The 15,335-nt window shown below is 47.5% G+C and overlaps 1 protein-coding gene across 1 annotated transcript in view; it reads right to left on the reverse strand.

Moving 5' to 3' along the window:
• Nucleotides 1-323: 323 nt before the first annotated feature.
• Nucleotides 324-15,335, reverse strand: part of LOC138246502 (immunoglobulin superfamily containing leucine-rich repeat protein 2-like) — a 45,803-nt gene continuing 30,791 nt past the window's right edge. Inside the window, exon 3 of the mRNA XM_069201151.1 lies at nt 324-3,560. Within this exon, the coding sequence (XP_069057252.1) occupies nt 3,112-3,560 (449 nt within the window). The 3' untranslated portion in view covers nt 324-3,111. The remainder of the gene's footprint in view (nt 3,561-15,335) is intronic.

Consider the following 15,335-nt stretch of genomic DNA (forward strand, 5'->3'; position numbering starts at 1 on the left):
TAATTTCTTACTGTCTGACCTTGGTTTTATGTTACTGGTTGTGAGATCATGAGGGCTGAGACGGGACAAGGCTCACGATGGATGGATGGATGGATGGATGAATGAATGGATGGATGAATGGATGACATCGACTGAATGTACGAGAGCTGGTCAGCTGACAGTATAAAAGTGGTCATGATGGGAGGGGGGATAGTTGAAGGTATGGAGGAAACTATGAAGAAGATATGGGGGGGAGGGAGGAACCACTGGAGGAACGACAGCTGTGAAAGAAGTGGGGGAATGATAAAATGTGCAGGAAATGAAATAATGACCAGATGGACGAATGAATGAATAGATCATTTATTTATCATTTCGTTCTAGCGTTTCCTGAAGTGTAAAATAAACCCAAACGGGCATCGAAGCATTTTACGAGCAAGAGACGTGGCATTATAGAGCTTGAACTAGGCAATTGAGTGTTATACACTATAAAGGCAAACTGGCTAAATAAAACAATTGAAAAGCAACCTGTTGGGCCAGAAATTTGAAGCAAAGTAATTAACATTTTGCAACCAATATTGAACAAAATAAACAAAAATGGCCTTCAGTTTTCGGAGAAAGTTCAAGTCCTGAGAGGGGAGTGGGGAAGGGATTGGGGAGAGTGTGAGGGAGATGGGAGGGAGGTAAAGATGGACGAGAAGGGGGAAATAAAGGGTTGGTGAACAGGAGACGAAGAAAGGAGGGATTAGGGACGTGATTGGCGGGCTAAGGGCAGTGCTTAATTTGTGCTTATTGTTTCCGGTGCTGAGCACGGCACTTATTTTTGAGAGCCGGTGCTTATTCTTCTGCCTCAAGCATTTACTGTGAGCAAAAGACACATATGGGAAAGACGGAGGAAGAGAAAAACGAAAACGCGTCACAAAGGAAGAAAGCAGAAAGCTGCAAGAGAGAGCTGAAGGGGCAGGGAGTGGCTGTGAATGGATTGAAGAGGCCCGAGATGATTTCAGGATTACGCCGCCTCAGTATTCTGTGATGCAGGAGCCGCGTGTTGAAGAGGAGGGCTTTGAGCGCCAGCACGTATTTATTTACAAATTAAGCACTGGCTAAGGGAGGATCGGGGTACCTAGGAACAAGAGTTTTCAAACGGGAAGGGACGCGGGAAGAGAGGCGGGTCACAAAAAGGAGGCATGGGGGGGGTCAGGGAGAAAGGTCGTGGAGAGAGGAAGAAGGGGCTGGAGAGAAAAAGATGACGAGGTCGGAAAGAGAAGATGAACGGATAGAGGGTGGAAGTGAGGGAAGGAGAAAGAGGGGGGAAATGAAAGGCAAGGAACGAGTAAAGGTAGCGGGAGATTGAAGAACTGGGAAGGAAAAGAAGGAAGTTAAAATCAACCAGTTTTTTAATCGCAGGGTTTGTGTCATTATTTAAACGCCTTTGTGAGGTGAATGTCAAATGCAAATGCTGGGGTATTGTTGGCACTTTACAGAAGTCGTAGCGCTCGGCGAGGCTGCAAGGTGCATGCTAAGGAGGTCGCTTCGTCCTCTGTGTATCAAGTAAATCTACGTCAAGTGAGACACCTTTAACAGCAGCCCCAGGGATAACTGGGACTTGTAGCTCATAGTTCAGAACTACAAGTCCCAGCATGCCCAGTGCTGCTGCATAAAGATCCTGCAGGATTGGGATGGTGGTCGCGGAAAGGGATGGGCACGTAAGTCAGGTCCGTGTGGAGTGCAGTAGAGAAGGGGGGTCACCTCTGAGGCAGACACTCGCCCCGCTTTCTTCTTGTCCTCAGCCACTGCCAGCACAGAGCCTAGATGGCCTCAGAAAAGGGGGTTGGGCAGTTTGGTACACGCCAGGGGCAGTCTTTGGGGTACTGGGATGGAGGTAAAGAGACGGCGGAAGGGCTGGCTGTTCTGGTGGGTATCCTTCTGGGGCATTACTCCTGCCCCCTGCTGGGCCCCAGTGAGTTAGAATGAACACCGACACTACTCACTCTGCCCCCACCCAAGTCCCCAACTTTACACCTACAAACCATTGTTTTCAGCTGTGTTCATCTAAATATTTCAGTGGAATAAAATGACTACAACACCCATAATGCTTTACGTTATCACGTGAGAGTCAATAGGTGTCGCTAAGTGGCCAACTCTGGCCTAACCTCACAAGTCTCTGGAAGAGGGGTTCCCTTGTCCTTTCCTCCTGTGCTACAGAACCTGTAGAGCGATTCTGTGCTACTCTCCTTGCTGGCGGAATGCGGGTCCCTTACCCATGGCAGGGTGTTTACTGTCCTGGCTGTAACCTAGGTCGGCTGTTCTGCTTGACATGAATTGTTTTAGAGAAAGCAATGTTTATCGTTAAGGCAAGGCTTTAAAAAATGGGTATCTGCCATTGAGGGTGGGAAGGAACCCAGGATCTAGGCATATGCAATGGACTACGTAGCAATTTGGCTACTAGTTGCAAGACATGGATGGGGTGACCAGATGGCCCTGTCACTGGGACACCGCTTTTCAGTCCCTGGACTTTTTCACATATTTTTGTAATCAGGCGTCTAGGTCCGGTTGGCTCAAATAAAATGAACTGCGACTATAACTCCCAGAAGGCCCTAATACAGTGGTCTTCAGACGTTTTAATGCCGCTACCCCCCAGTTGAAAAATAAAAATCGTTGGTCCCCTCTCAGAATTTTTCACAATTATTTTATAAAGATGCCAGTGTTTCAATATTTCTAGACTTAATTAAACGCTGCAATAGTTACTGTCACCTTTCTCAAAATGCAATAACACGTTTCTGCATAAAAAAAGCACTGTTAACTGTACAATGCTTCTTTTGGCCAAAGCCATGGTGTCCCCCTATGGGATCACTTGAGGCCCCCTGAGGGGGCCCTGCCCCCAGTTTGAAGACCCCTGCACTAATATGTAAAAGCAAAGTCCAGGAATGGAAACGTGGTGTTCCTGTTAACATGGAGCTATCGGGTCACACTAGTAATAGGACCATGAGGGGGGTGCTGCTGAGCTGCCGACAAGAACACAGCAGAGGCAGCCTGCAGTGATTTAAAGAGGGCAGGGACAGTGCCAGGGCTCAGAGAAATGGACAAAGTCAAGGATCTGAGTGAAATGAGAGAGGCTCTTGGTTCAGAAGCCTCCTATGTATTAGTAGGTGCAGCTGTAGGTGCAGCTGAACAACCCATGTCGTTTGGGGTCAGCCCCAGGAGGGGTCTCCTATGCACGGCCGGAGGGGTGGCACAGGTGATGTACATGCTTTCCGCCACCTTGTCCTCCATCTTCTTCAGCCAGCTCTGCAATGGAAGGAGATCACAGGTGCAGTGCCAGGGGTTGTTGTCCAGGTATAGCTTCTGTAGGGAGTCTTCTAGGGGCTTTAGATGTTCTACCGTCAGGGTTCTCAGGTGATTGTAGCTCAGGTCGAGCACGGTCAGGTGCGTCAGGTCGGCGAATGCTTCAGGGTCAATGCTGTCAATCTGATTGGCGAAGAGGTAGAGGAAAGAAAGGTCATCCAGGCCTTCAAAACTGGACTTGTTCAGCGTTCTAACTTTGTGGTGGACAAGGTTAATAGAGAAGACATCAGCTGGGAAACCTGGAAGAGAAACAGAGGTCAGGTCATAAACGTGCACCAATAAGAGGAAGAAGTATGGTGACTGCCTCAGCAGTCTGCAGTAAGAACCGGAAGTAGCATCCACACCAGAAAAACACCTGCCAATCTAAGCTCTGGTCCACACTTCCTCTCACTTAAGTTTCCTGTGAGATATGAGGTCCAGTGCTCTTATCCTGGAGCTACCATCCTGAAAATTTTAGTTTTTACCTCTGGAACAAACTCCGAATAAACCCCAAATTTTAGAAACATTGTATCACAATCCCACATTAAGACCACATTGTGTAAAATCTGATGAGTTGATGAGTTTATAATTACATCAAACCATGAAACCGAATGCCTTCTGACCTCAATAAAAAATCTAAAATATGTAATTAATCCACTGAGGCAGATGGCCAACATAACATCCTTGCGGAGTAAGAGATGACCCTTGTTGAAGGCACTGTGGCTCTGACCATCTGGGGTACAACTCTTTTCTTGTTGCTATACTCAGACCTGTTTGCGAGATGAGATACACAAATGTATGTGGAGCCTCAGCATGCTTGTGATCGGTCTTACAAGCTGTAAATGAAACCATTATTTATCCTCCCGGTCTCTCCTCCCTGCGTCCCTCAGTTGTAGACCTGTTGCTATGGTTCCTTCTGTGGACCTTCCCACCTACCACATCCTGCTTTGCAGAGAAGTTGTTTTTTAGATGTCTGCCTGCAGAGACAAGGCCAGTTAAAGCAGAAACAAGTTCCTTAGATGCCAAGCTCAGGGAAAAGTTCACCAATAGGTTTTAACAGCTGATTGTCTCTTCCCGCCAAAAAGAGGAAGGGCCACCCCTGATTGGAAGATGGATTGCTAGCCAGATTTCAGTGAGCAAGTTTAACTGTAGTTTTAGCCCCAATACAAGCCAATGTTGACAATCCCTACTCAACCAGACTAACCTGTATTGATGGTCCACAGAATATAGACGAGAACCTGTGTGGTCAGTTCCATACCAAGCTGGAACCAAACTAGGGCAAAACGCAGCCCTATCGATCTGCATGTTGCTTGTGCGGCCTGCTGATGAAGAAGCTGTCTGAAGGCCAAGGTACCCCATGCATCAGCAGCAGGGGAGTCCTTTAAGGCACAAAACATATCTCAAGCAGCAGGGCAGTCCACTGAAATACAAGGCAGTCCTTCTGGATGCCCTCCTCCAGGACTGTACTGAAGAGTTGGCTTAAGGGTCTAGTAGTTATATTATACCTGGTGCCATCCTTTGAAGTGGGGGGAACTCTCTAGGCTTTCACCCACACCCTTTACTGGAAATGTCTTTTCTTCCTCTGCCAAGGATCCAGGTGGTCTAGGATGACAAAATTCTGGTGTTCAGTTCCTTTGTGAGTGGGCTGGAGGGAATCCTTTCAACAGCTCTGCTCCACGCAGTCTGGGAAAACCTAATCTCTCTTTGTATCACTGTCTAGAAACAATACACAACTGCCAACTACTCATAGTAATATGATTCAGGACACAGGCTACAGGCACCAAATAGTTAGGACAGGAAATGCCAACTATCTAAAAGTAGCATTTTCAGAATTGTGACTTAAAATTAGTTAAAGAGGATATTAAATTAGAATTCTTTTGGACTGAACATGACACTTCTATTTCTTCAGAATCAAGCTTTCCGACTTCACCATTGAAAAGGATTTTACATTATAATTCCTACCTGCTCCCAATCACAAATTACTACTTATCAAATGTAATAAGGTAACCCAATGTTATCCTATGGGAGAAGCAGGTGTAGGTGGCTGCCCTGGCTTATAGTAGGTACCTTGTGGTACTTACACCTTGTGCCAGGTCCAGTTATCCCTTATTACTAGAATAGAGGTGTTTCTAGCAGCTTAGGCTGATAGAAGGTAGCTATGGCAAAGCAGCTTAGGCTGAACTAGGAGACATGCAAAGCTCCTACTGTACCACTTATATCATACAGCACAATATCATAAGAAAACACAATACTCAGAATTACTAAAAATAAAGGTACTTTATTTTTATGACAATATTCCAAAAGTATCTCAGTGAGTACCCTCAGTTAGAAGGTAAGTAACATACACAAGTCATTTGTACACAAACCCAAAACAGGTAAGTAATAGTAAGAAAAGTAATGCAAACAGTGTAGGATTACAATAGGATGCAATAGGTGAACATAGGTCTAGGGGCAACACAAACCATATACTCCAAAAGTGGAATGCGAATCACAAATGGACCCCAGACCTATGGGAGCTTGTAGAGGGTCACTGGGACTGTAAGAAAACAGTCAGGGTGTCCAAGATACCTCACCCTAAGACCCTGAAAAGTAGGAGTAAAGTACACCTACTACCCCAATAGGACACAATAGTTGTGATAGGGGGATTCTGCAAGAACCACAAACACCAGCAAAGCACTGAAGACGGATTCCTGGACCTGAGGACCTGCAAGGCAAGGGGACCAAGGCCAAGAGAGGCAATAGTGTCCGGGGGGGCAGGAGCCCAGGAAACCCCAGATGAAGGTGCAAGAAGGCTGCCTCTGGGTGGAGGAAGCCAAGGATTCTGCAACAACGAAAAGGGCTAGGAACTTCTCCTTTGGATGGAAAAGGTCCCACTGCGTGCCAGAGGTTGCAGAAGTGTTTCCACGCAGAAATACCACAAACAAGCCTTGCTAGCTGCAAGGGTCGCGGTAGAGGTTTTTGGGTGCTGCTGGGGACCAGGATGCACCAGGGTGTCGTCCCTTGGAGGAGGAGACAGAGGGGGTGCTCAGCAACTCAGAGAGCCCCCACAGAAGCAGGCAGCAGCCGCAAAAGTACTGGAGCAGGCACTTAGAAGATTTGTGAACCGGAGTCCACGCAGAGTCATAAAGGAGGGTCCCATGACGTCAGAGTCCAAATCAGAGGGTTGAGCACTGCAGACGGAGTGCTGGGGACCCAGGCTAGGATGTGCACAAAGGAATCCTTGGAGAAGTGTACAGATGCCGGAGCAGCTGCAAATCACGCAGTACACAGGTTTGCAGTCTAGCGTGGGGAGGCAAGGACTTACCTCCACCAAACTTGGACTGAAGGATCACTGGACTGTGGGAGTCACTTGGATATAGCTCCTGTGTCCCAGGGACCACGCTCGTAGAGATGAGAGGTGACCCAGAGGACTGGTGATGCAGAAGTTTGGTGCCTGCGTTAGCAGGGGGAAGACTCCGTCAACCCATGGGAGATTTCTTCAGGATTTCCAGTGCAGGGTGAAGGCAGACAGCCCTCAAAGCATGCACCACCAGGAAGCAGTCAAGAAAGCCGGCAGGATTAGGCGCTACAAGGTTGCTGGTAGTCGTCTTGCTACTTTGTTGCAGTTTTGCAGGCGTCCTGGAGCAGTCAGCAGTCGATCCTTGGCAGAAGTCGAAGAGGGAAGTGCAGAGGAACTCTGGTGAGCTCTTGCATTCGTTATCTGAAGAATACCCCACAGGAGAGACCCTAAATATCCAGAAAAGGAGGTTTGGCAACCAAGAAAGGAGGATTGGCTACCAAGAGAGGTAAGAGCCTATCAGAGGGGGTCTCTGATGTCACCTGCTGGCACTGGCCACTCAGCGCCACTCAGAGCAGTCCAGTGTGCCCCTAACACCTCTGAATCCATGATGGCAGAGGTCTGGGACACACTGGAGGAGCTCTGGGCACCTCCCCTGGGAGGTACTGGTCAGGGGAGTGGTCATTCCCCTTTCCTTTGTCCAGGTTTGCGCCAGAGCAGGGCTGGAGGATCTCTGAACCGGTGTAGACTGGCTTATGCAGAGATGGGCACCATCTGTGCCCATCAAAGCATTTACAGAGGCTGAGGGAGGCTACTCCTCCCCAGCCCTTCACACCTATTTCCAAAGGGAAAGGGTGTAACACCCTCTCTCAGAGGAAATCCTTTGTTCTGCCTTCCTGGGCCGGGGCTGTCCAGACCCCAGGAGGGCAGAATCCTGTCTGAGGGGTTGGCAGCAGTAGCAGCTGCAGTGGAAACCCCGGAAAGGCAGTTTGGCAGTACACGGGTTCTGTGCTAGAGACCCGGGGGATCATGGAATTGTACCCCCAATACCAGAATGGTATTGGGGTACAATTCCATGATCTTAGACATGTTACATGGCCATGTTCAGAGTTACCGTTGTGACGCCATACATAGGTAGTGAACTATGTATAGTGCACACGTGTAATGGTGTCCCCGCACTCACAAAGTCCGGGGAATTTGCCCTGAACGCTGTGGGGGCACCTTGGCTAGTGCCAGGATGCCCACACACTAAGTAATTTGGCACCCAACCTTCACCAAGTGAGGGTTTTGACATGTAGGTGACTTATAAGTTACATATGTGCAGTGAAAAATGGCTGTGAAATAACATGGATGTTATTTCACTCAGGCTGCAGTGGCAGGCCTGTGTAAGAATTGCCTGAGCTCCCTATGGGTGGCAAAAGAAATGCTGCAGCCCATAGGGATCTCCTGGAACCCCAATACCCTGGGTACCTAAGTACCATATACAAGGGAATTATATGGGTGTACCAGTGTGCCAATGAGAATTGGTAAATTTAGTCACTAGCCTGTAGTGACAAATTTAGAAAGCAGAGAGAGCATAAACACTGAGGTTTTGGTTAGCAGAGCCTCAGTGATACTGTTAGGCACCACACAGGGAACACATATAGGCCACAAACATATGAGCACTGGGGTCCTGGCTAGCAGGATCCCAGTGGCACATATCAAACGCACTGACAACATAGGGTTTTCACTATGAGCACTAGGCCCTGGCTAGCAGGATCCCAGTGAGACAGTAAAAACACCCTGACATATACTCACAGACAGGCCAAAAGTGGGGGTAACAAGGCTAGAAAGAGGCTACCTTCCTACAGCAGGCCTCAGTAGTGAAAAACGTATTTGTGAATTTTTCACTACTAGGACATGTAAGACTTAAAAATCCAACCTTTTACATTCAATATACCCTGGCCTGTGAACTGTTTAGGGCCTACCTTGGGGGTGACATATGTATTAAAATGGGAGGTTTGGGCCTGGCAAAAGGTTTCTTTTGCCAGGTCAATTGGGAAGTTTAAAACTGCACACAGGGCACAAGGGCAGACCTGAGACATGTTTTAAAGGGCTGTGTAAGTTGGTGGAACAATAGGTGCTGCAAGCCCACTGGTAGCTCTTAATTTACAGGGCCTGGATACATCCAGTGCCACTTTACTAGTAGCATATAAGTAAGTTAAATGTGCCAATTAAGTGTAAGCCAATGTTACCATGTTTAAAGGAGAGAACATCAGCATTTTAGCACTGGTTAGCACTGGTAAATTGCGGAGTCCTGATTCCAACAAAAATAACATTTAGACAACAGGAGGGGAGAGGGCAAAAAGAGAGTTGCAAGGTGCTGGATGTCTTTTCGGCAATGTTTTGATGACCCCTGGTTCAGTATAAGGACCACAAGCACACATGCCACGGAAAACTTCAGATGTGTCAGCCAGAGCTTGGCAGTGTCCTCTATTATGGTTGTAGCGCTTATTGAACTTTTTACTGCTCATTGTCAGTTTGTTTTAATGTAGTTTCCCTTCCATGTTCAGTGCCCTCAAACTTATTTTTGTTTTAGTGCTGATGATGATTCTAGTATTGCTAAAAGGATCGAACGTTGTTGACTTTGACACCTTGATCCCATGTCAATGGCTTATTACATGTATAAGGGCTATGTTGTGTCTTTGTTGAATTGTGACTTATCAGATATATTTATTTTTATCACGTTTTCCCACTTATATTTCTTTGTGTAATTTAAGTGGCAATAAAATATATCTTGTGTTGATAGGACTGTACATACGGATATGATTGTTCTCCCATATGTGTATAATTTTTTTTCATCTCTTAACCCGTTGGGTGCATAGGACGTAACGGTTACATCCTCGGCAGCACTGCTCGGGTGCCAAGGATGTAATCATTATGTCCTGCACCCGGCCCACGGGGGAAGCGCCTCCTACTTCCCCTTCCAACAACACCCCCGTCAGATTGACGTTTGATGACGTCAGCGCGCAATCACACGCTGACCTCAGCAGAGGCCCCCCCAGTTGCGCTTTGCCCCGATTGACCTATTTTAATATGGGGGCAGAAACCACTAGGAACCAGGGATTACATTTTTTTTTTTTAAGGTAAGGGTCGCTCCCCTAGGGCGGCAATTTTATTTTAGGCCATTTCTGCCCACCTTGAGAGCAGATCGTCCTATTTGTATTAGGCCAATCTGCCCCCAAGATAGGCAGAAACCACTAGACACCAGGGACTTTTTTTTTGCACAAATTTCGTGCAAAGGGAGCGCCTCTGGTGGGCACATTTATTTTAGCCCATTTCTGCCCCCCTTGGCGGCAGATCGGACTATTTTTATTAGGCCGATCTGCCCCCAAGGAGGGCAGAAACCACTAGGCACCAGGGATTTTAATTTTTTGTAATTTTTTACAGATGGGGAGCGGCTCCTTGGGCAAGGGTTGCTCCCCTGGGGAGGGAGGAGAATTTATTTTAGGCCATTTCTGCCCCCCTTGGGGGCAGACCGACCTATTTCTATTAGGCCGATCTGCCCCCGGTGGGGCAGAAACCACTTAGGCTCCAGGGATTGGTGTGTGTGTGTTTTGTTTGGAGGGGCAGCCCCTTGGGCTAGGGTCACTCTCCATGAGGGCACATCACTGTTGGCCATTTCTGCCCCCCCCCCCTCTTGGGGGCAGAGTGGCCTATTTTTGTAAGGCCCATCTGCCCCCAAGGGGGACAGAAATCCCACCAGACACCAGGGAAGAATAACAAAAAAAACAAAATTGGTTGGGGTTATGGCCATACTCCCACACCCAATAAATGGGGACAAAGTTGTTATGCCCACCGGTGGGCAGATGGGGCAATTACCCCTCCATCCATTCCCTGGGAGGGAAGAAAGCCTACTAGATGCCAGGGAATTAAAACAAAATAAAACATAGTGGGGTGGTGGCTACCAACCAGTATGGGCTTGGTTATGCCCCACCCCAAATGAAGGGGGTAACAGTCTTTCAGCTCTCCCCCGCACAATAAAAGATCTTATCTCAACGGCAAGCAAGAGGACATTTGATTATTTGGGGTTTTGGTTTTACATTTGGGCCATGAGGGCTTGGCTAACTCTCAAAATCGTCCCACTTGGAATGGTGAGGGCTGCACTTTTTGGACTTTGGGACGCTGCCATGATGAAAAATCTACAAGACCTAGACACATCTGAAAACTAACCATCTGGGTGAGTCCAGGGTGGTGTGGGTCACTTGCACCCCAGACCATTTTCTTACCCACAATGCCCTGCAAACCTCCAACTTTGCTTGAAATCACACATTTTTCCTACATTTTTGTGATGGAACCTTCCGGAATCTGCAGGAATCCACAAAATTCCTACCACCCAGCATTGTCGCATCTATACCGATAACAATTCTGCCCCTCTTGTTAGCCTAAAAACTTTTTTTTTCAAACTGCCCTTTTGGACCTGCTTTGGTTCCCTCTCAATTGCTACATGTTTTTGGCTCTTCCTTGTCACAGGCACTTGGCCCACCTACACAAGTGAAGTATCATTTTTATCGGGAGACTGAGGGGAACATTGGGTGGTAGGAAATTTGTGCCGGTGTGGTGATCCTATACAGAAATGTGGGAAAATGTGATTTTGTAGCTAAATTTGAGGTTTGCTGAGGATTCTGGGTTAGAAAACACTGGGGGATCCACGCAAGTCACACCTCCCAGGACTCCCTCGGGTGTGTAGTTTTCAGAAATGTCTGGGTTTGGTAGGTTTCCCTTTATGGCTGCTGAGCCCAGGACCAAAAATGTGATGTGTCCACATAGTGTTTTGGGGCATTTCCTGTCATGGGCACTAGGCCTACCCACACAAATGAGGTACCATTTTTATTGGGAGACCTGGGAGAACGCTGGGTAGAAGGAGGTTTGTGGCTCTCTGTAGGAGGCTGGCTTGGCTTATAGTGGGTACCTGATGGTACTTAAACCTTGTGCCAAGTCCAGTTATCCCTTATTAGTAGATTAGTAGGGTTCTAGCAGCTTAGGCTGATAGAGGTAGCTATAGCAGAGCAGCATAGGCTAAACTAGGAGACATGCAAAGCTCCTACTATACCACTTATATCATATAGGTACTATATCATAAGAAAGACAATACTCAGAGTTACTAAAAATAAAGGTACTTTATTTTAGTGACAGTGTGCCAAAAATATTTCAGAGGATATACTCCCTTAGGAGGTAAGTAAAATACACATAATATACACACAAACCAAAATCAGGTAAGTAAAAAAGTCAGAAAGTAGTGCAAACACTGTAGAATACAATAGGATGCAATAGGCCTAGGGGCAACACAAACCATATACTAAGAAAGTGGAATGCAAACCACAAATGGACCCCTAGGCTAGTGTAGTGTGTAGAGGATCGCTGGGAGTGTAAGAAAACCCTAAGGGTGTCCAAGATACCCCACCCCAAGACCCTGCAAAGTAGGTGTAAAGTACTACTATTTCCCCAGAAACACACTAAAGTCGTGATAGAGGATTTTGCAAACACCACAACAGACTGCAAAGCATTGAAGACGGATTCCTGGACCTCAGGACCTGCAAAGGAAGGGGACCAAGTCCAAGAGTCGTGAAAGTGTTCAGGAGGGACAGGAGCCCACTAAACCACAGATGAAGGTGCAAAATGGCTGCCTCTGGATGGAAGAAGCTGAGATTCTGCAACAACGAAAGGTGCTAGGAACTTCTCCTTCATGCAGAAGATGTCCACGGAGTGCTGGACGATGCAGAATTGTTTCTTTGGCAAAAGACTGCAAACAAGTCTTGCTAGCTGCAAAGGTCACAGTTGAAGAAAAAGGGTGCTGCCTGGGCCCAGGAAGAACCAGGATGTCCCTACTTGGGAGAGGCGACAGAGGGGGTCCTCAGCAACGTAGAGAGCCCATGCACAAGAAGCCAGCACCTGCAGAAGTCCTTGAACATGGGTTCAAGAAGACTGAGTACGGCGGTCATCTCAACACTACACAAGAGGGTCCCACGAAGCTGGGGGTCAACTCAGGGAGTTGAGCAATGCAGGACAGAGTGCAGGGCAGTGTGAACTGCAGATGCTAGGGCTCCTGTGCACAAAGGATTTATCGGAAGTGTGCACAGAAGCCCTAGCAGCTGCAGTTCACGCGGTGCACAGGATTACTGTCTGGAGAGGGGAGGCAAGGAATTACCTCCTCCAAATTTGGACAGTTGGACCACTGGACAATCTGGGTCCCTTGGGTCCACCACTTGTGTTCCAGGGGCCACACTCATCAGGATGAGAGGGGTCCCAGAGTACTGGTGACGCTGAAGTTTGGTGCCTGCTGGAGCAGGGGGAACATTCCGTCGACCCACAGGAGATTTCTTTGTGGCTTCCAGTGCAGGATGAAGGCAGGCAGCCCCCAAAGCATGCACCACCAGGAAACACTCGAGAAAGCCATCAGGATTAGGCGCTACAATGTCGCTGGTAGTCTTCTTGCTACTTTGCTGCAGTTTTGCAGGCGCCCTGGAGCAGTCAGCGGTCGATCCTTGGCAGAAGTCGAAAAGAGAGGTGCAGAGGAACGCTGGTGATTTCTTGCAAGTCATTATCTGAGGAAAAGCCCACAGGAGAGACCCTAAATAGCCCTTAGAGGAGGATTGGCCACCTAGTCAGGTAAGCACCCATCAGGAGGGGTCTCTTACGTCACCTGCTGGCACTGGCCACTCAGAGGCCTCCAGAGTGCCCTCACACCTCTGGAAACAAGATAGCAGAGGTCTGGGACACACTGGAGGAGCTCTGGGTACCACCCCTGGGGTGGTGATGGACATGGGAGTGGTCTCTCCCTTTCCTTTGTCCAGTTTCGCACCAGAGCAGGGGCTGGGGGTTCCCTGAACCGGTGTAGACTGGCTCATGCAAGGAAGGCACCATCTGTGCCCTTCAAAGCATTTCCAGAGGCTGGGGGAGGCTACTCCTCCCCAGCCCTTAACACCTATTTCCTATTTCAGAGGAAATTCGTTGTCCTGCCTTTCTGGGACTGGGCTGCCCAGACCCCAGGAGGGCAGAAGCCTTTCTGTGGGTTGGCAGCAGCGGTAGCTGCAGAGAAAACCCCAGAGAGCTGGTTTGGCAGAACCTGGGGTCCGTGCTGGAGCCCCGGGGATGCATGGAATTAGCACCCCAATACCAGATTTGGCATGGGGGGACAATTCCATGATATTAGACATGTTACATGGCCATATTCGGAGTTACCATTGTGAAGCTACATATAGGTATTAACCTATATGTAGTACACTTGTGTAATGGAAATGGCCCTGAACTATGTGGGGCCAGCTTTGCTAGTGCCAGGGTGCCCTCACACTAAGTAACTTTGCACCTAACCTTCACTAAATGAGGGTTGGACATATAAGTGACTTAAAAGTTACTTAAGTGCAGTGAAAATGGCTGTGAAATAACGTGTGCGTTATTTCACTCAGGCTGCAGTGGCAGTCCTGTGTAAGATTTGATGAGCTCCCTATGGGTGGCAAAAGAAACGCTGCAGTCCATAGCGATCTCCTGGAACCCCAATACCCTGGGTACCTAGGTACCATATACTAGGGAATTATAAGGGTGTTCCAATGTCCCAATTAGAATTGGTAAAAATGGTCACTAGCCTATAGTGACAGTTTTAAAGGCAGAGAGAGCATAAGCACTGAGGTTCTGGTTAGCAGAGCCTCAGTGACACAGTCACTACACAGGTATACACATTCAGGCCAAAAACTATGAGCACCTTGGTCCTGGCTAGCAGAATCCCAGTGAGACAGGCAAAAACAAACTTACATACATGTAAAAATGGTGGTAACATGCCAGGCCAGATCGTACTTTCCTACACTCCCCTCATATTCCAGAATTGTGCAGCACCGAAATATAAGGAAAACATGTTTTTTAGCCACATTTTGAGGTTTGCGAAGGATTTTGGGTAATAGAACCTGGTGAGAGCCCCAAAGTCACTCCATCCTGGATTTCCCTTGGTGTCTAGTTTTCAGAAATGTCCAGGTTTGCTAGGTTTTCCTAGGTGCCGGATGAGCTAAAGGCCAAAATCCACAGCTAGGCACTTTGGAAAGAACAGGTCAGTTTTCTTTGGGAAAATGTGATGTGTCCACGTTGTGTTCTGGGGCATTTTCTGTCGCAGGGACTAGGCCTACCCACACAAGTGAGGTACCATTTTTATCGGGAGACTTGGAGGAACACAGAATAGAGGAACAAGTGTTATTGCCCCTTGTCTTTCTCGACATATTTTCCTTTCAAATGTAATACAGCATGTAAAAAAGACATCTATTTGAGAAATGCCCTGTAATACACATGCTAGTATGAGGACCCCGGAATTCAGAGATGTGCAAATAACCACTGCGTCTCAATACCTTATCTTGTGCCCAGTTTGGAAATACAAAGGTTTCCTAGATACCTATTTTTCACTCTTTATATTTCACCAAATGAATTTCTGTATACCCGGTATACTGTGTAAACCTATTGCAAGGTGCAGCTCCCTTACTGGCTCTGGGTACCTAGGGTTCTTGATGAACCTACAAGCCCTCTATATCCCCGCAACTAGAAGAGTCCAGCAGATGTAATGGTATATTATTTTTAAAAATCTGCCATAGCTGGAAAAAGTTATAGAAGAAAGCGTGGACAGAAATGGCTCTTTTTTTACCTCATTTTCAATTTTTGTTTTATTTTTCTGTTACTTGCTGTCAGAAATCTTTATAGGATCTACACAAATAACCCCTTGATGAATTCAGAATGTTGTCTA

This window comes from Pleurodeles waltl, chromosome 7, assembly GCF_031143425.1.
Source record: "Pleurodeles waltl isolate 20211129_DDA chromosome 7, aPleWal1.hap1.20221129, whole genome shotgun sequence".
In the NCBI taxonomy this organism is placed as follows: Eukaryota; Metazoa; Chordata; class Amphibia; order Caudata; family Salamandridae; genus Pleurodeles; species Pleurodeles waltl.